General features: G+C 36.1%; 3 protein-coding genes across 4 annotated transcripts; 1 reads left to right on the top strand and 2 right to left on the bottom strand.

Moving 5' to 3' along the window:
- Positions 1-25: 25 nt before the first annotated feature.
- Positions 26-7,012, top strand: LOC117333155 (glyoxalase domain-containing protein 4-like). Of its 2 annotated transcripts, XM_033892308.1 has the most exons (11): positions 26-212; positions 818-867; positions 1,410-1,530; positions 1,712-1,850; positions 2,342-2,392; positions 4,807-4,886; positions 5,058-5,144; positions 5,304-5,417; positions 5,804-5,890; positions 6,397-6,457; positions 6,498-7,012. In XM_033892308.1, exons 1-11 carry the CDS (start codon positions 123-125, stop codon positions 6,500-6,502), a joined length of 885 nt encoding a protein of 294 aa, XP_033748199.1. In that variant the 5' UTR covers positions 26-122; the 3' UTR covers positions 6,503-7,012. The 2 variants fall into 2 exon arrangements, with proteins under 2 accessions (XP_033748199.1, XP_033748197.1); XM_033892306.1 differs by having other exon boundaries at positions 6,397-7,012.
- A 4,359-nt stretch (positions 7,013-11,371) lies between these two features.
- On the bottom strand, positions 11,372-13,757 carry LOC117332261 (anti-sigma-I factor RsgI6-like). The gene is made up of 4 exons (XM_033891146.1): positions 13,611-13,757; positions 13,055-13,264; positions 11,955-12,164; positions 11,372-11,505 (listed from the first exon to the last, which is right to left on the bottom strand). The coding sequence occupies exons 1-3, from the start codon at positions 13,755-13,757 to the stop codon at positions 12,006-12,008; spliced, it is 516 nt and encodes a 171-aa protein (XP_033747037.1). The 3' UTR covers positions 11,372-11,505; positions 11,955-12,005.
- A 1,096-nt stretch (positions 13,758-14,853) lies between these two features.
- LOC117332262 (endo-1,4-beta-xylanase 1-like) lies at positions 14,854-19,703 on the bottom strand. The gene is made up of 7 exons (XM_033891147.1): positions 19,651-19,703; positions 18,694-18,851; positions 18,228-18,317; positions 17,685-17,841; positions 16,099-16,144; positions 15,091-15,255; positions 14,854-14,935 (listed from the first exon to the last, which is right to left on the bottom strand). The coding sequence occupies exons 1-7, from the start codon at positions 19,701-19,703 to the stop codon at positions 14,876-14,878; spliced, it is 729 nt and encodes a 242-aa protein (XP_033747038.1). The 3' UTR covers positions 14,854-14,875.
- Positions 19,704-20,944: the final 1,241 nt, after the last annotated feature.

The following is a 20,944-nucleotide window of genomic DNA, read 5'->3' on the forward strand; positions in this document are numbered from 1 at the left end:
TCGTTCGTTCTTACCAAACGTTTACCAGATACCGACAACAGCTGTCAACTTGCACTTTCCGTTTGCAAATATTGACAGTCCTAATTTTTCACTCGAACGTCTTCTGTACAGAATTCCAAAAGATGTCTACAAGAAGGGCACTGCATTTTGTGTTCAAAGTTGGAAACAGGACGGAAACTGCTAAATTTTACAGAGATGTTCTTGGCATGAAAGTAATAAGCTATAAGAGAGGTCAAGTTATAGATCTAGTTACATGATCACTACACATGTCAGCTACACGTAACGCATGAAGAACACCTAGTTCAGTAGATGGATGTTATATATATATATATGATATTTTAACATAACTTCTTTGCTTATAGTCGTAAAGAATAACTATACAGAGCAAAATGCTACTTTAATCTGAAAAAAAAATACATTATGTGAAAAAAAATTCTATCTTGTATATGATTTGGTGTCATCAGAGACCTATATGTGAAATAATTTATATTCCTCAAGTTTCCATTAGGATGTGTCTGGTTTGCATGCCGGATAAACAAAAAGTTTACATAATAATGTAGACATGACAGGTTTTAATTTTAAGTAGTGAAGAAGGCAACCATATCACAATGTACTGTAGTACATTGTGATAGGGTTGCCTTCTAGCTTTGTGCTCAGGAGAATTTCCCTTTACTTAATAGGTATAGAGTGGCAATTAGTTCATAGGTGCTGCACACACATACAAAATTAATGTACACTGTATGTTTTTGTGTGTAAAGCACTGTTGATATGTATATCTTGTGAAGTGTTTCTGATTATTGATATATGTTTTTTTCAGTTTCTGAGACATGAAGAATTTGAAAAAGGATGTGAAGCGGCATGTAATGGGTAATTCATTATCTATTGTAGAGATCAGATGCATTGGTTAACTGAGAGAATGTGTGCAATGTTGAAAGTGTGTATTAAGTACAATGTACACCAGGTGAATGTGTTCTATTGTAAGCGGATACATGCATTATATACAGGCATAATGAAGTATATACAGGCATAATGAAGTATATATCTGCCCTATTTATCCCTCTGTGACACTTGATTTAATATTAAATATGATATTAAATATAAATTAAGTTCACAATTTTTTTATTAAGCTCCAGTTTATAATTTCAGTATTGTACAGTCATGAAAGCATATACATCATAATAATGTAAGTACGAATTGTGCAAAAGTTCCGTCACTGTTCTAAGTACCTTATAAATTCTCTGTAAATAGGTGTTGGAATTGCGTTTCATTCTGCTATAAAACGGATATCAGATTTTTGCATCATATCAGTCTTAAGAAAGGTCTCCAGCAAATGTCATGACTTGTAATCAATTGATGATGTCATCTCCCAAATAGCCAACAGCTCAATGGGAACAATATGTGTGTTGTAGACCTTATGATGGCAAGTGGAGTAAGTCGATGGTGGGGTATGGTCCAGAGGACAAGCATTTTGTTGTAGAGCTGACTTATAACTACGGCATCGGTACATACAGACTGGGAACAGACTTCAGAGTGAGCAGTGTTGTTATTTTAGGCGCATCCATAAAAAAACATTTAAATCTTTAATTGACGGAAATGTTACATTTTTTTTTTCTTTCGAATAAAATATGATTGGTAAAGTTTAATTGTCTTGCACAAAATGCTTAGAATTCTCCGGGATTGGAATGATCAGGTTTTGAAAAACATTTTTCAGGGAATCAATATTTCTTCTAAAGAAATGTTCAAGAAAGTGAGTAATTGTGGCGATGCTGTAGCAGTAGCTGGTGGAAAACAAGAGGTGAAGTCTCCTGATGGGTACAGCTTTATAGTAGAAGACAGGGATTGTCCAGGAGGTGAGAGTTTATTATGGTGAGAAACAAATAACAAAATATTGAAGAATAGGTTGTTTATAGTGGAGGGCAGAAAATGTCAAGAGTGTTGTTTATAAGTGGAAGAGAGAGAGAGAGAGAGAGAGAGAATATCAGGGAGGTAGGTATTTGATATATAGTGAAGGACAGAAAATATCAGAGAAGTATATGTAGGTGTTATTTATATTTGAGGATAGGCAATGTCAGGGAGGTAGGTGTTGTAAATATTGAGGACAAAAATATCAGAGAGGTAGGTGTCACAAATGTTTATAATGAAGGATACAGAATGAGAGGGAAGTATGTTGTTACATTGGAGGACAGACAATGTCAGGGAGGTAGGTGTTGTTATTACTTAGTCTAGAAAAAAGTTTATTTGACTAAGGTGATGTTTAAAGTGAGAAAACAATATGGCAGTAAGTGAAGACAGAGTCTGTGCCTTAAAGTGTTGGAGTTGATATGAGCTGTTTCTGTTACAGACCCAGTACAAAGTGTGTGTCTAGGGTGTTCTGATCTGTCAAAGTCTGTTGGTAAGTTATCATAACTTATTATCCCAATTGTGGAAAGTTTCCAATTACCAACAATAATAATATAGTATATGACAGTATCTCAGGAGAAGGTATTATGTTTCAGAACATTAACTTTTATCAAAGAAGGTAATGTTTCACAATGGTCGATTTATTTTGATGTATAACAGAAATAAGAATAAACCAAAAATGTAATAACGATATTCAGCAAACTTTTAAAAGTGTGATATCTAAATCTTATTTATATGAAAAGACCAAATAAAGCACTTAATCTATTGAATGAAACTGCCAAAAAGTTGCACAGAAACCAATTGATTTAAGAAAATATTTTTTGTCATTCTCTGTTTGGAGATATTTGTTTTCATTTCCTTTTTTAAAAACAGAAGAAAAAATTACAAGTTGATTTTGTAAAGGGTTTGTGACTTTGATTGACCAGCTTAATTGGTTTAACATAACCGTACTCAACAATGACAGGAATTTTCTGGCTCTACTCAGATAATCATATATTTATACATGTATTGAACATGTTGGTAAGAGTATCAACACCAGGTATTCCGTGAGCTAGTGGACTTAAGTGCCCGATTCCAAGCCTAAAAAAGAGCTAGAATGAACTCATCTCCAGCCCACTTATCAGGAGAGACCAGTACACCAGGCACGACATACACCAATCCCGTCATTCGAGTGTCTGAGAAAAATGTCACATATTACCAGGCTTGGAGGAAACTTACCATCAAGTTTACTAGGACACATCATCATCTTGATTACCTTTCACAATGCTATCTCAAAGAAACAGCACTGAAAACCTTTAGAGTCCACATCCAACCACAATTACTGGACATTAAACTAGCATTCCTTCTAAAGTGGGAGAATGCACATCTGAAAGATTACTTGATTAGTTGAAGCCATTAACAATTTGGTTTATTTGGTTTATTTTGTTTAGCATCTGAATAACAGCCAGGTCATTTAAGGACATGCATGGTTTTGGAGGTGGAGGAAAGCAGGAGTACCCGGAGAAAAAACACTGGCCTATGGTCAATACCTGGCAAATGCCCAATGTGAGTTTCGTACTCGCAACCCAGAGGTTGAGGGCTAGTGATAAAGTGTCGGGACACCTTGGCTACTGCTTGATCCCTGAATTGACAAACTTCTCAAGGAAAACAGTGAACAGACTGAAATGGTACACCTCTTGTGGTGGCTGTATATTGATGATATGTCTTTTCTTGTGGTGGCTGTACATTGATGATATGTCTTTTTTTGGATCGACCCATAACAGCAAGTCATTTGACACCTTGGGAAACCTAAACGAGTTCCACCCTACCATCAAGTTTACCCATCAGGCCAGTGAAACCCAGATTAACTTCCTAGATACACTGTTACCAACTGGAAGATGAAACTCTTCAAATATCACTGTAAACCAAACCTACTGATACACATTTTTATTGACTCTACAGTTCTACCTAGATGAAAAAACCAGCACATCAGAGAAGCACGATAGTCTATGCATGTCTATAGGGTATATGGAATAAATGACTCTGTATAAATAACTGATCATTTATAAATTTACATATATTTCATTCATCAGTTTTATGTACTAGCATGTCTAGTTTTATTTCCTGTCAAAATTCCAACTGTTTTATTTCTTGTGATTACATAACAATCCTTGGCCATCACACAATCAATGTAAAATTGTTGTAATGTAAACTTTATTTATTTTACAATAATTGCGAAACAAGTTATATCAACTTCTTTTAATCACGCTTGTTGGCCCGGATGGAAACGCGGGAGGAGTCTTGCGATGGGAGGAAACTGGAGTACCCGGGGTCTGGTAGGTGACCCAATACCTTTTCACGTCTGATCAGGGAATCGAACCACGGCCACATAGGTGAAAGGCAAGTGTGTTAGCACTTTGTCACCCGACCATCCATTGATCTGATGACAGGTGGCCTAGTCATCCAAAACATCAACAAATAAAGTCTACTAGCTGACATAATTCCTGGTGTTGATGCTCCATCTCTTACCTACTTGTCCTATCGTCTATGGACCTCTGTTAGAATACTCCAGCATCCTCTTCGATTCCTTCACAGAAACATCTACCAACTTGCACCTACAGGACTATATAATGTTTATATTTAATGACATAATTAAGATATTCTTAAGCAATACAATGACGTCAAAAGCAATACAAACTCCAAAAATTAAACATACTAACTCCTTAAGCAATATATCGAAAGGAAAGCAATTAATCAACTCCAAAAGTAATAGTCTGGCTCCAAATGTAAATTACTCGGTACTCGTCTCTCCAACAGTAATACACTGATTCAAACAGAAACACTCCAGCTCTAAAGTAATAAATTGTTAAAGCAATCCTCCAATGAAAAATGAAAAAAAATTATCAAAAAATGGTTTTGGCATTTCAGATTTCTGGTCTCGACTGTGTGGTATGAAGATTTACAGACAAGAAAACAAGTCAGCACTGTTAGGATTTGATGACAACCAGGTAAAGATGTTGATGAACACCTGTTTAGTAAATTATGCCTTCGGCCAAAGTTAAAAAAATATATTCCTGTGATAAAAATGTTATCACACTACATCATAAACATTTAAAATAATAAGTATGGATGCATTATATTTTCTCATCAAAGGATCTTGCATGTGGACTTATTTTCAGTGTAAACTTGAACTCCAAGATATCGGTACAGATGTTGACCATGCCACTGCCTTTGGACGGATTGCTTTTTCCTGTCCTCGTACAGAGGTGAGTTTTCAAACATGAACTTTTAAAACCCGTTGAATAGTAGTATCCGAACGTGAGTTTAATGCTTCAAAATAAGTAATAAGCAAGATTTAGAAATATAAATAATTTTGACTGTGTTATCTAGAGATGTTATTTTAACTTTCTATATACTGAATACAGTTGCCAGATATAGAGAAGAAGATGAAGGAAGCTGAGCAGACTATTCTCACACCTCTGATTAGTCTGGACACACCAGGAAAGGCTACTGTGGAAGTTGTCATCCTGGCTGACCCAGTAAGTGTCTAACCTAAGGAATATACAATGTTTTTGGCATGAGCATTTAATTTTGATTGACATTTCACTGATTTTATAATTACATGAATGTAATATGGTATTGATGACATAGCAATATCATATGAAAGATCAGGTCATCTGGCATTTTCTAGATCTACTTTTGGTCATTAAGTAACCTTGGATGAAGAGGTTGACTTTCAGCCAATGATTTAATTATCAATGAAACAAATATCATCACTAGACTGCATATGAACAAACGTATGGTTTAATTATAAGTTTCTTACTTTTGCCAATAACCTTACTCAAAAAGTAAAAAGTCAAACATCTAAAGGCACATGGTGAAATGAAAATTTGTATTTTAATGAACTGTCTCTTCTTTACTTCAGGACGGCCATGAGATATGTTTTGTTGGCGATGAAGCATTCCGTGAGCTGTCTCAGGTAGATGATAAAGCTGACAAGTTACTTGATCAGGTAAGTCTCACTGTCACACTATCACTAAAAAGGCTGATATTTTACTGATGATTTTACCAAGGATAAGGAAAAGTGGGCAAGATTAAAGGTGAAATCAGATTCATTGTATTAAAATTATGAAACTATTAAAATATTGATATAGAAAGAGTTGCTTCTGATGTCTTTAAAATGCTTTAGAATGTAGGATATACTTGCTTATCTAGTCTAAGAACTTATTCTAATTTGTTCTCGAAAAGGCCATTTTATCAGATATAGTGATATGAGAATCTCAGACCAAAGTGAGGATGACTTTAAATTGTAACCTTTACAATTAGCTAAGTATGCTCAATAAATTTCAATGAGAGTGAAAAAATTAAACAGTAAAAATATATAGTTTGGAACTATGGGATGTAACATTTGGTGTGTACATATTATTTTGTAGCAATACATGCATATATAAACACCAATTTGTGCAAAATCTTATTAAAGTAAAAAAACACAAACCTTTTGATGAATTTTGATTTCAGGGAGTAGCAGCAGACAAAAGTGATGAGTGGTTCAAAAAGAAAGGACTAACTAAGGGCACAGCATGATGATTCTCCACGTATCATGATGATTCCCCACGTATCATGATGATTCCCCACATATTGACATTGTCTGTTCGAATACTTGATAGTATTATCATGTGATTACATTGTACTAGTTGTTTAAACGTTACATGTAAACACTAAATATATCATTGGTTGTGCCATTTGAACTTCTGTTGTAAAATATACTTTTGGTGCTATAACCAGTTAACTTAGAGTAGCAGTGGACGAGGGACTAGGTAGTAATATATTCCGACTTCAAATACTTAATACTGTATACAATGTATGTACTTCAATGCATAGGATCTACAATATTTACTCACAAAAAACATCATTTGTTCTCATTGATATACCTATTTAATTTGCAATGAAAAAACATAGGAAACTTTCTTTACCTAGTTTATTTTACGAGAAATGCAAATTTGTATGTTAGAAATCGGTTGGTAATCATCATTGGTTTGGTAATAATGAATTGGGATAAAACAATTGTTGGTATTATTTCCTGAATTACAGTTATGACAGTGACAGTGAAAATAAAACAATGTCATGTTTTTTACTTCTTTTTGTTTTTGTTTTTGTTTTTTTTAATTCGTGTATTTTTCTTGAGAGTCGCTTCAATGAAAACTGGACATATATAATACAAATAATGAATATTTTCTTTGTAAATAATGTAGATTCTATGACTTTAATACTTGTTATAATGGTTGATTCAAAGTCATTGATATTCATATAATTTGAAAACTAAGATAATTAACTGAAGTATATTAATTAACTATAAAAGTATCCATACGTAAATATGCAAATGTACAGTGATTTTCATCGTGGATACAGAGCTGTAGCTCTTTGTTCAAGTTTTCTAATTAAACAAATCAATGTTTGAAAATATAATATTGAAAAGCTTTATGTTCTCGACCAATTCTGATCATGCTCTAGTCATAATCTCATTTGTAATAGTATAGCCATGTTCAAATTCTAATTAAATTGTAATCTTTGATTAGGCATTTTAAAACAACATGTAACAATATGCTAGCAGCTTTTCCTATCGGATTGTACTCAATGAAAATAAAAAAACCTCTGCAGGTAGTGTTCTGATTAATGAAGCAAAAAGTACTGTGTTGTTTCTATGTAGGATCAAGTTGATCCAATTTATTAGCTTGCCTGCCCGAAGGACAAGGGAGCTTATGCCGTATTGCGGCTTCCGTCATCCGGCTGTCTGTCTGTCGGTCGGCATCAACTTTTTCATTTAAACAACTTCTCCTCAATAACCAAGAGGCTCAGGGACTTGATATTAGGCTTGTAGCATCCTGGGGCGGAGGGCTACCGAATTTGTTCAAATGAATGACCTTGACCTTCATTCAAGGTCACATGGGTCAAACAGGCTAAAATCTTCATACAACTTCTTCTAAATAACCAAGAGGCCCAGGGACTTCATATTGGGCCTTTAGCATGCGCTGGTGAAGGGCTAATAAGTTTGTTCAAATGAATGACATTGACCTTCATTCAAGGTCTTATTGGTCAAATAGACTACATACGACTTTCTCTCAATAAGCAAGAGGCTCAAGGACTTGATATTTGGTCTGTAGCATATCTAGGGTGAAGGGCTACCATGTTTGTTCAAATAATTGACCTTGACCCTCATCTAAGGTCACATGGGTCAAATAGACTTAAATCTTCAAACGACCTCATCTCAATAACCAAGAGGCCCAGTGAATTGAGTGAATTGAGATAGCATGCTAGGGTGAAGGGTTATCAAGTTTGTTCAAATGAATTACCTTGACCTATATTAAAGGTCACATGGGTCAAATAGGCTAACATCTTCAAACGGCTTCTTCAACAAACAAGAGGCCCAGGGACTTGATATTAGGCCTGTAACATGCTAGGGTGAAGTGCTTCCAAGTTTGTTCAAATGAATGATCTTGACCTTCACTCAGGGTCAAATATGTTAAAATCTTCAAACGACTTCTTTTCAATAACCAAGAGGCCCAGTGACTTTATATTAGGCCTGTAACATGCTAGGGTGAAGTGCTTCCATGTTTGTTCAAATAATTGACCTTGACCTTCATCTAAGGTGACATGGGTCAAATAGACTAAACTCTTCAAACGACTTCTTCTCAATTACCAAGAGGCCCAGTGAATCGAGATAGCATGCTGAGGTGAAGGGTTATCAAATTTGTTCAAATGAATGACCTTGACCTATATTAAAGGTCACATGGGTCAAATAGGCTAACATCTTCAAACGGCTTCTTTTCAACAACCAAGAGGCGAAGGGACTTGATGTTAGGCCTGTAACATGCTAGGGTGAAGTGCTTCCAAGTTTGTTCAAATGAATTATCTTGACCTTCATTCAGGGTTACACAGGTAAAATAGGTTAAAATCTTCAAACGACTTCTTTTCAACAACTAAGAGGCCCAGGGACGTGATATCAGGCCTATAACATGCTAGGGTGAAGTGCTTCAAAGTTTGTTCAAATGAATGACCTTGACCTACATTCAAGGTCACAAGGGTGAAATAGGCTTAAATCTGTAAACAATGATTTGCGATAGCAAAGAGTCTCCGAGACCTGATATTAGGCCAATGGTATGCTTGAATGAATGACTTAAAAACTTATTGACATGAATAAACCTCGCCTACTCTGATATTTGAATAAAGTGGTAATCAGAATAGTATCTCCAGAAATTACCTCAATCAACTTCTAAGTTGCTGTAGTGCCAAGTGAGCAATATAGACCCATTTGGCCTCTTGCTTTACTTAATATCAGACTTTTAGCCCACTATCATTAAACTTCCCTTCCGCCTTGGTCCATACATAAACAATACATGGCATTGCTATTTTGAAATAAGTCACATTTTGAATACATTAGAACAGGAGATAAAAATGTGAATTATGAGCTAAAAACAACCAGCACAAAGTACATGTAGATTGCCCCAAAATATATAATAAAAGGGGGTTTGTGTAAAGTCACTACGTTTATTCTAACGAGTGCTTCGACGTCACCAATGAAATGATTCGAGGCAAGTTGTGTTTTGAAAAAAAAAACAGCCACTTATGGAATCGTCCGTGATATGACTCCACTACCCATACGGATTTAGTTCTCGATCTATCATGGTTAACTTGTAGGTCCTCGTGTTGAGCTGCCAAGGTTTTAGATAAGACGGCATCTTTGTCAAACCACGTGATTCCAAATCTGGCAAAATATCCATCGACTCTAGATCAACAACCTTGTCATCTTTCTCCGGCCAGGAGAGACTATCAATGATGGCTTTTGTAACCTTCGCATCATGATCACCTCCAGGAAACGGTCCTACTTTATCGAGATTGTAGCCATCATCAACTTCAAATAGTTCCACTTCTTATGGCAACATTAAAATAAAGACATATGTACCGCTTGCCAAAACTGCTTCGGAGAACACTGTTATCATCCTGAATATTTGTTCTTATAAGATGTTCACGTCCAACGGACCACTGGAGCAATAGTTATGTCTAATGCTTTTACTATTGAATGGTATGTTTTCGATATACATAAATGTACACGTAGTTGAAACGGACATGTTATAAAGAATGGAACACTGCTTCCACGATATGTCCGTCTTCACTTTGACCCCGAACAGCCGAGTGCATCTTCGTGGCTTGGAGTGTAAATATCAGTGTTAGTAGAGGACGAACAATGTAAAAGAGTTCCTAGGAACCATATCCTTGTCTAACCTGTCCAGGATTTACAACCTACATTATACAGAAAGAAGAAACGCAGAGTAAAGAAAGACTCCTGCTTTGATAGCATACTTGATTTCTACAAAAGATCATTGATGATTTCCTTTGATTTTGAAGGTGGCGGCTGATATGTCTATATTTCTTTTTCATAGTACGAATTTCAACGTTAGGGCCAAGATAATTCCCTATGAGGTGATGTGAACGAATGCTCAATGACCAAGGGTACCACAGTTTATGATGAAAGATTTCCGCGCTTTGGCAAAATGGTCATACATAGTGTGCATTTGGCGTGAGAAGACTGGCCGGGGCTGTGATAAAATAGATCCTTTATGATAATAATTGGATGTTCCGTCACGTATCCTCATCAACGCCAACGTTTTGATCTTCAGGTGGCGGCTTCGTTTCTGATAATTCTTTAAATACTTCGCACACATGCCAATTTCTTTATCATCAGTAAAGTTATTGCCATCTACTTTTAAAACATCTATCAACCAATTGTGCTGGGGAAGTCTAATGTTTCTAGCAGATTTCTCGGTTTTAATGTCTTTCCTAAAGACAACTTTACATTTAGGTGTTTAAAGTAATGTCAAAAGAACAATGAGATTGGGATACATAGGGTGTATTGTCGAAAGATTTGTTTAATGACTATGCAATACGTCATGTTATGCATCGTATTTAACGTCCTAATAATGATTAACAGCGATGGTCATTGATGGACGTGGTCTACACACGTTGGCATTGCTTGTATGCATGATACGGGTTGTAAGAAAACACCTGTGTACTTTAAGGTTTGGAGTGTAATAGAATGGTCTGTTATGCCCGCTTTCATTCAACAAGTTGTTCGGGAGAAACACATCAAAAGCAAAAATCCACACTTTGCACAAAAGGTAAAGTTTTGATCTTTGGTCAGGGTTAAGGTAATTTAAGTGATGAAGCTCTCTATACGCTATATAACTTTGACTGGACAGAATTTGGGAGACATTCAACATATCATTTGATCACAATAATTTGACTTCTTCTTGGTTTGGTAATTTTTTTTACGTGATAAGTTGATATGGCAAGTGTATCATTGATTAATTTAGGTTAAATGTATAGTCAAGGGAACCTACTTTGATGGCACAAGGCAATGTATCGGTGAGTGATCTCTAATGATGAAATACTCTATAGGCCGACCCATATGGAAAATCAACATTGCTTGAAACCCCACTTTTGGGATGAAATATTTCTATTTCAAAATAAGAGCAAATGTTCTTATTTAAATATCAGTCTCAGTGGAAACATGCATCTCAATATTGGAGGAGTCTGTTCAGTTCAGCCTCGCTGATATCGTTGGAGAGGCAGCTGTGGAAATATAAATGCATACAACTATTAACGGCGATTAACGTCTTTAGATAGTCATTATCTATTTTTTCTGATAGGTAAATCAGGTAAAAGGTAAATTTTCTGATCGGTAAATCGGGTAAAAGGTCAATTTTCTGATGGGTAAATCAAGTAAAAAGTAAATTTTCTGGTAGGATGTATCATTCAATATCTGTGGAGTGAGGTTCCTTGCGCGTCCTATGACACCATGCAGATCTATACATTTTCCCTTTTAGTTATGATATATATGAGAGTGTTATTGTTTGTTATTAATGTTTGTGTGGGTTTTATTAGCTGTCACTGATGTTGATGTCTATTATTATTTATTTTGTTTTTGTGCTGGATCTGTTTACAATGATGTTATTTCCGAATTTGTTGCCTGAGAATATTTGATATATCGATTCTTTTACCTTTAGGTTTATCTTACTTACTTGTTCCTTTTATTTTTAGTTTCCATCTTACGGTCTTTCAATAATTCAAAGTCATGCAATGGTTTTCAAGGTCACCCCGTCCTTCTTGATTTTGATGGAGTATTGTCCCTTGAAATATCTGCGGTTCTTGTACGTTTTCAGCTTTTCTGTCCAGTTAGTTCTCCATTCGGAGTTTACAAGTTCCATGTATTTATTCCCAGCTTTGTTCACCTGAAATAAAGCAGTAAACATGTGTAGCCATGTGAGGAGGATTAAACTAGATGCTTGTTTATAACACCATCGCAATGCTCAGCTGCAACCTCTTGTTTTATTAGAGTTTAACTTCCTCGCAGCAGCCAGGGTCATATGAGAACGGATAATTTCTCTGGTTTTATTTCTTTATTCTTTATTTCTGGTTTCCTACATCCTCGTGTTCAATTAATTAATTTTATATAAACATACCGCTTGCGGCATATTAATCGGCGTGACTATGGCGTGAGAATGAGGTTTATAGGACGAGTAAAGCTAAGATAGTCGTTGTGGTACTGCATATATAGGCTCTGAAATGAACGTTTCGAATTATAACCTTTTTGTCCTTCATGATACTAGTCGTGTGGGGAGATGCACATCCTTTCTGTTTGATATGTTCACCTGCGGCTCTAATGGACATAGGTCAAGCCAGTTAAACTAAAGAGTAAGGCACTGAGATCGTGATTTCAAGGAAAGCAGTCAAAGTAAGGATATGATCTCGAAGGAAATTGAGAAGAAAAAGCAATGTGAAGAAAATTGTAAATCGGAAAGAATTTGAAGGGCTGAAAAATATCCCATCTTCGCTAGCCACGTGTGATTGATATCTAGTTATCTGATGGTGTTACAGCCTTTCAATCGGACAACAATGTTACACAAATTATGAAAAATCATTTGATGTATGCATGCTTTAATCAACATAAACTCTATTTATGGATTAATTTACCAGGGCTTATAATTGTAGATTCTTATTTTCGCGAACCCTGACGTTTCTCTGGGTCATTGGGCCTTTGATTCTAACAATGAAACTGTAGCAAACCACAATTGTTTTTTCTATTGTACCCTTCAATATCACATTTTTCTGTTACACTTACAACAACCGTCGGTGTCGCGGCATTAGCTTGCCACTTGAGGGACGCTCCCCAGAAACCCCATAGAATGACGCCCGCCACCTTTTTGTGACTGAAGTACATTGTCAAGACGTCTTCCAGGGCCTGAGCCTTTGCCGTGAAGTTACTGCCCTTAATAGATAATTCTGTCACCCAGATCGGAGGACCTGCCTCGGCTACCTTGTCCAGGCGATACTGTTACAGCAATCAAACAAAACATATATCAAGACCATTAGCTGTATCCTGATAGTATGTGTCACTATTGTGTTTTATGCTCTTAAAAAAGTACATTCAGGGTATCAAATATCCATATGTAATTGAGAATTCACGCCTACCGAGGGTTAATCCCCACGTTTAATTAATGTAAAATCAGCTAGATATGTTATTTTTGTGTAATCATCAATAAGTGTCACTACCAGATATGACATATTAAACTAATTAATGTATTAATATAACTTACAATAGAATTATGAATTGATATATATATATATATATATATAGTCATATACTGCTTGATATCTCCTCATAACTCCTAACATACCTTGAGTTGAGTCATATCTATATCTGTGGACCCGAAATGACTTTGAACTCCAATACCATGAATTGATACTTGAGAATCTACAAAACTCTTGGCCTGGTTCTTCAGGGTCTGTCGATGATAAATGTGACCAATCTTAACAGAAATCATTTGTAAGGGCTGTATTAATGAAAGTGTTATCCGTCGTATAAGATGAGATGCCATATAGAGATAGAGTCTATCAAAGCGAGGATTTGCTGGGTTCTGACCCCAAAACGGTTTACTTGAGTGAAGAATTTTCATAAGCCCCATAACTATTCGATGATAGTAACTTATACAATGTAATGCAATACTGCTATGAATCGTAAAGGAACAGAGTCTGACATTACAACTCTAATTTTAATAAGATTGAGTAAGTACTTAACTAAACATAGTGACACTAACAATATGCATGCAGTGTATTGGTTCAGTAGACATTGACATCGTAGTGTAATAGTTCAGTGGACATGAACAACGAAGTGTAATAGTTCAGTGGACATGAACAACGAAGTGTAATAGTTCAGTGGACATGAACAACGGAGTGTAATAGTTTAGTGGACATGAACAACGAAGTGTAATAGTTCAGTGGCTGTGAACAACGAAATGTAATAGTTCAGTGGACATTGACAGCGTAATGTAATAGTTTAGTGGACATTATCAGTGTAGTGTAACAGTCTAGTGGCCATTGGTATCATTGTTTGATACTCGGAGGATCCGTGCCATCCCAATGACAGTCTTGTACATGCGTATTGACATATCAGAATGTAAGTATTGTGTCTAATAAAGATAGTTACCTCCCTTTGGTTAGAGCGACAGCTTCGTTTATCCTTTCACTAATCTTAGTCAACATCTCGGACTGATCCGTAATGCTCCGTACTCAATCAGGAACCCATTCTTCTACACTCCAAAACACGTTGTGTCCACGTATTGACATCATGCGGAAGAAACACATTTTTGTTCTGTAGTGTCTGATTTTTAACGTAGTTGAACATGTAGCCGTGTCAGATGAAAGGTAAAGTGATTATGTTAACATCAGTAGAATCGTTACTCCACAAATCTCATGCTTACATAGAGAAATAAATTCACACTTATGTCCAATATGTATTCTTCCTTATTTAAATTTTGTTAATTTCAAAGAAATTCTCAGTTGATATCATTACTAATTAAGTTAGCATGTAACGAGAGATAAATGGAAAACACGAACATTTTAATTGCTAACATCATACATGTCAGTAATAAATACGTGTATCTTACCCGTGGTCTAGAAGGTCATTGATGGTCGCGTTAGCATCTTCAAATCTCAGATTATTCTGTTAATATAAAACAAGTATTTATTACACCGATTATGTTTCCATACACGCGTGTTCAAAACATGTTTCCCTTTTTTCTATTTAGGTCGTGTTGAGATTTTGGTTTTAAGTATTATAAAAAATAACACTTTGATAGGGAACTGTGTTGGAATTACCTCGGTCCATCTCATTCCCTTCCACTTGAGGGCGTTTATAAGTACGCCCCACTCTGGTTTGAGAGTATTGTGTACGAAGTCCTTGAAGACAGAATAACTTGAATTTGTCCATAACTTGGCCTGAACTGCTGTACCGTGTCCAAACTCACTTCGTTTTTGTTCAACCTGGACAAAAACAAAAACAAAAAAATAAAAAAAACTCTTGACTTGGTGATTTGAAAAAAGCAAACCATTCAAAATTATTTTATAGTATGTAAAGCAATACACATTTTAAAGCAGATAATATGTTGATCAAACGACATTATTTGTTATTTGTTAAATAGCATGAAGTAGATTCGTTAAGCTTTGCATAAGGTCCCTGTCAGGAGAAGTTACTCCTGTCTTACATTGTATTAGGTTTTTGTCAGGAGAAGTGTCCTATTCTTTTCTTACATTGCAGTATTTCTCTGTCAGGAGAAGTGTCCTATTCTTTACTTACATTGCAGTATTTCTCTGTCAGGAGAAGTGTCCTATTCTTTTCTTACATTGCAGTATTTCTCTGTCAGGAGAAGTGTCCCTATTCTTTTCTTACATTGCAGTATTTCTCTGTCAGGAGAAGTGTCCGATTCTTTTCTTACATTGCAGTATTTCTCTGTCAGGAGAAGTGTCTTATTCTTTTCTTACATTGCAGTATTTTTCTGTCAGGAGAAGTGTCCTATTCTTTTCTTACATTGCAGTATTTCTCTGTCAGGAGAAATGTCCTATTCTTTTCTTACATTGCAGTATTTCTCTGTCAGGAGAAGTGTCCTACTCTTGTCTGACATTGTATTATGTCTCTGGAGAAGAGTCCTAATCTTGACCGCCATAGTAGATGGTATCGAATATTATGGCAATATAATAGGTCTAAACATGCATTAGAATGCCCGTTGAGCCATAGAATCTGAATAGACGGTTCATCAGTGACTTGCGTCACTGGTTGTATCTCTTGTTTGATACATTTAATAGGATGGGCATTTCTTAATGTCTTACCTCAATTGTAAATCCTTTCAATTTAATCCCCTTGACCTTCCGAACACTTGAAACATGACAAAAGTAAACATAAATAAATAAATAAAATCATAAAAGTTCATCATCAAGAACAATATTGACATGAATGCCATCAGATGAACCTAAAATGGTGTTACGAATGCTTTGTTACTTAACGTACGTATTTACATTAATCTACAATAATCTGGTTCAAATCAACCACAGCTAAAAACCTTTATAAGAACTTAAACGAAATCTATATCTAAAATATTGTAGGAAGCCAAAACTTGAAAACGATTGTACAATGGCCTAGATATATAATTGACAAAAACAGCAACGCATAGTCTTCCCCTGCAGAACATCCGGTAATGGATAAATGAAACGTTTGGTCAGGTAGTACAGCTTTGATCGTCACATTTCTTGACAAGCTAATACCTTCAAATCAACCAAGCGTAACGAAGTGTTCTAATCGTCGATCTAATGTGAAAAGTTATGGGGTCACCTGCTCGACCACCTGGGTTTCTGCTTCCTCCCACAGATAGAACCTTTTGGCGATTCCATGTGGGGTAATCACAGTTGCTTGTCGTCTCAGGAGCTGTCTTCCGCATACAACGACAGTTCGAGAAGATAAGACAATTTGATTGTTGCATTTGTCCGACAGATTGCTGCAGAGACTACATCCCGTACTTAAGGCACTCATGGTACCCCAATCAGTGTTCAATCTGTCATGGATCGCTTGCGTGCCGACATAATATCGCACGCCGACCTTATGTCATTGGCCCATATCTGACACCAAGTAGGCGGGATGCGCAGACATTTGAGATGCGTCTGTGAGGTATGTGAGGTTTGCCAACAAGTCCGGATTATCTCTGTATCGATTAGACTGGAGTATAATAGTATACCAAAGAAAATGGTGAGAGCTTCGCCTACGCATGCGTGGATGAACGCGATCAACTCACCAACAACATGTCCTTGCACTTACAGCGATTAAAGACCATGTTCGACCATATGTTGCCAGAGTTTGCCGTGCTTTTCTTAAGTCTAGTCTCTAGAATGATCTCAATATAGCCCGACTTGTCTCCCTTTGAACACCTTTGGGATGTCAAAACCAGCATTGCTTAGTTGACAACATTGACAGACGAATGTAACAACATACCGTTCGTTGAGGTGAATTAGCGTCCTTATGAATTCGTCTAAGAGGTACACATAGCGGGTACCTTCTGAAGTGTCATTTTGCAGAGTGTATCCAACTCGAAGAGACATACTGACAACATCAGTGACGTCACAGAGATTCCGTTTATAGTATTCTTAAGTGCAAACGTTTCAATTCATATTGGTATCAAATTTTGCACTACCATTCAAAGCGTCACTATATGTTATCAACCGCATAATTCAAAGATACATTTTTTTTCTCTCGAATATAAATCATTTCTTTACTAATAAATCTGTGAATAATACAGGTAATTGAATTGATATAGAAATATTAAACTATTGATCAGTAAAGGTATACGAGACCTTGACGGAGTGTACATCACTAACACCAACAATAACTCTGGGTGGTGTTGAGATGAAGTAAGATGTTATCTTACATGATATTCATTTTCACTTTTCGGTTCTGGTCAATGTCAGATTGAGCATTAGTCTTCCAGTTTGGATCCGGTAAGAGTTCGAAAAGACTTGCGTCATCAAAGTGATAGTTGACTCCTGCTTCATCGATTTGGATATATATTTTTACTTCCTTGAAATCTAAAACACAATAATTGTGCATTTTAAGACAAGTTCGTTATATATTTGATTTTGCCACTACAAACAAAACAATAGCTTGATGATAGGTTTGAAGTTAATTAATCGACAATAACTCACCTACACTATAGGGAATTCTGGACACTTGTTATCTTCTAACAGACAATCGGCAATTTATTTTTGACCATATGAAATCCCTGCTTGATTCTTAATCTTCCTTGGAGATTGACAACGCACACCACTAACCCTACAATAGACGCCCAGGTTTTTACTTTCTGGACATTTGATGTCACAGCCCACCACTAACCCTATATTAACGACCATGTACTTTCTGGGAGTTAAAACACCCTGCACACCACCAGCCCTATGATAAACGACCATGCACTTACTTTCTGGGAGTTTGAAGTCCCCGCCCACCTCATGCCAGGACCCTGGTCGGAGACGAGGGTGTATACTGAGGTTGGAGTAACTTTTTTTGCCTGTTGATAATGTAAATAATTGAACATTACATGTATGATGAATTGATAGCTTTAACATTCAAGTATGCTTCAAAAATACACGCAGTAAGCTTAAACATATGTGATTCCCTGATTAAATATAAATCTTTACGCAGAAGGTATTTTGACTTTAATATGTTACAATATGAAAGCGAAGTGTGTGTCATAAACGTGCCTTGATTAAGTGTTTTATGTTGATTGTACGGCGTAACTATAGACTCATGTAACGGCTACATTATCAAATGAATGAAATAAGATTAAACCTTCTCATAACAAAGATGTCTTACTTGACTATATAAGTGTGATTATCTAATGTAATTTTTTTTTTACTTTATTGGTTTTATTTGATAGTACCTACCGTCTAGTTTTTCAATTCTTAACTTCACTATCACTTCATGATACAGGAAACCAGTAACAGGGTTCTCTAGCTTGAAATGGCCAACAAAAGCGTACAATTTGCCTGAAGTGACGTCAGGAGGCTGGATAAAATAGCCAAGTCCTGCCCATTTATTTGACCTAGCAACGAGAAAATAATGGATGTGAATAAAACAATTGAAATGTTTTATTCATCACAAATAATGAAATGATGCTACAGTTTGAATCACCAAGTCAAACATATACAACGTTGTCAATCGACAAGATTGAGACACTGATACAACACAATAATAAGATGGTCAACAAAGTATGTGTAAATACTAATGAGGGTAATATAGACTTAAATATGTACCGCTTCTAGGCCACCATTCCCCAGGAGGTTAGTTCCTACAACTCCAAGTACACCAGTACCCAATAGGAGGAAGTAAGTAAGAGAAGACATGTTCTTATCTAACTCTGATTTGAATGTATGTGTATCGGTATATATAAATGCCTATTTCTGTTTGTCAAACAAGATCACTTATTCTCAGGTTCAACGTTTGATTGGTTGACAGCAAGCTGTACATTGTCGGCATTTGAGGTCTGAGGTCAGGAGTGAATGTAATGTTATAGCTTATTGAATTCTTTTAGACAACTTATCTCGAGGGTATGTGTAAATTGACATATCTGGTAATACCATTACGATACCATGTGTCATAATTCACTTCGCATAACACGTACCTCTAACCTGATCAACTTAGTGCGAAAATGGTCAATGCGAAAGCAGATTTAGACTATAGTTTCTTTTCTCTTTCATTTACTGTGTCTCTTGTACAATCAACGATTCGTGTGTGATTAACTGCATTGAAGGATGTGATTTTAGTCCTCGAGATGTTTGTCTAACCCTGGTTACTACGTCTAGATTCATATGTTACGGGTTTTGAGGTTGTTTGAGAATTACCCAATATCATTATTTTGCTTCATTGAAATTTTGGGAAGGTCTATCGTTGGCATTATGATCTCATTATGAATTATATTCTATTTTATTGTGCTGTATGATGTCATGCGTGTTAGGTGTTTATTGATGTTCAGTCGTTCCGTTGTCATCACCCTTTTCTCATTTGAGAATGTGGCTATCGGACCGCCGTCTCATTCTCATTGCACTTTGTCAATGGTCTCAATGCAAATGATATGGGAAAAATTATATTTTCAAATTTAACTTAAGAATCACCTTTGGACCTTAGCATCACTGACTACCCAGAAGGAGGAAACAGCTGCATAGTGTATTTTTATCGGTTACAGAATTGATATTTAAAGATGCCACCTTTTGTGTGTGTTTGTGTGTGTTTGTTCGTTGTCTTTTGTTCGCCTTCTGTCTCCATAAAACAATGACAACAATAAGTTAATTGAAACCATTCATAGCAAACTGTTTTATAAAAATTGTAAGTGAAAATAATAAATCAGGGATTCGTATTTTGCATCTTTTCAAATTCCCCTGTAAATATCTTTGAATTGGATGACTATATCAGTGTGTTTACTAAAGCGTTATCTATTAAGTTTTCATTATCAACCCACCCACATCGTCAGCCGATAGTCAGTAAATCCTTCTGTCCTGAGTTAAATGTTAAATGTCGTCTGTGCAGCTGTAAGTAGTCATATAATGTTTATTGCCTCGAACCATCCCTTATCTAATTGCATTTGTTTAATGCCGATTCTTACATTACATACATACCACCATGTAATGTATGAGCACAAGCGGTACATTCACCTCAACAAGAAATGAATGGGGTTAGGAATTTCTTTCAAACTGATAATCGTAGAGTTATGTATAGGTTCAGAGAACCTTTGCATCAATAAGCATTTCCAGTACAAACACGCATTAGCTTAACTATATAATTGGAATTCTATCTTCAGCATGTCTAAGGGTCGCAATTAAAGTATCTAAACATCCATTAAATGGCGGTACAAAAACCTGTTTTACCTTTAACAACTCGCTATAAGTAGATTAGTAAGTATTCAATGCCGAATCATGCATACAACTACACCATGAAGCTAGTTTGATGAAAAAAGATTTTTTAAAAGGTCAATTTTATTTGTTTTACAACAATTGCGAAATACTGTGGGGAAAAACAGAAGTATCCGAGAGAACCCATGTGCTCGGGCAGGGGACCCATACTTTTTAACGTCAGATCGAGGTTTCGAGTCCCGACTGCCTGGGTGAAAGGCAATTGTGTTACACGCTGTTTTGGTCTCCG

This window comes from Pecten maximus, chromosome 8, assembly GCF_902652985.1.
Source record: "Pecten maximus chromosome 8, xPecMax1.1, whole genome shotgun sequence".
Lineage (NCBI taxonomy): Eukaryota > Metazoa > Mollusca > Bivalvia > Pectinida > Pectinidae > Pecten > Pecten maximus.

Bases quoted from the DNA above. Each gene is read 5' to 3' on its own strand.
- LOC117333155 (XM_033892306.1), top strand. From the start codon at position 123: ATGTCTACAAGAAGGGCACTGCATTTTGTGTTCAAAGTTGGAAACAGG. The intron at 1,531-1,711 runs GTGAGCAGTGTT...AACATTTTTCAG, and splicing joins GACTGGGAACAGACTTCAGA to GGAATCAATATTTCTTCTAA. The intron at 1,851-2,341 runs GTGAGAGTTTAT...TTTCTGTTACAG, and splicing joins AGACAGGGATTGTCCAGGAG to ACCCAGTACAAAGTGTGTGT.
- LOC117332262 (XM_033891147.1), bottom strand. From the start codon at position 19,703: ATGCCAACGATAGACCTTCCCAAAATTTCAATGAAGCAAAATAATGAT. The intron at 18,318-18,693 runs GTAGGTACTATC...CATTATCAACAG, and splicing joins AAGAATTGAAAAACTAGACG to GCAAAAAAAGTTACTCCAAC. The intron at 16,145-17,684 runs GTAAGATAACAT...TCATGTTTCAAG, and splicing joins AAAGTGAAAATGAATATCAT to TGTTCGGAAGGTCAAGGGGA.
- LOC117332261 (XM_033891146.1), bottom strand. From the start codon at position 13,757: ATGATTTCTGTTAAGATTGGTCACATTTATCATCGACAGACCCTGAAG. The intron at 13,265-13,610 runs GTATGTTAGGAG...TTGCTGTAACAG, and splicing joins TAGATATGACTCAACTCAAG to TATCGCCTGGACAAGGTAGC. The intron at 12,165-13,054 runs GTAAGTGTAACA...GCTTTATTTCAG, and splicing joins CCGCGACACCGACGGTTGTT to GTGAACAAAGCTGGGAATAA.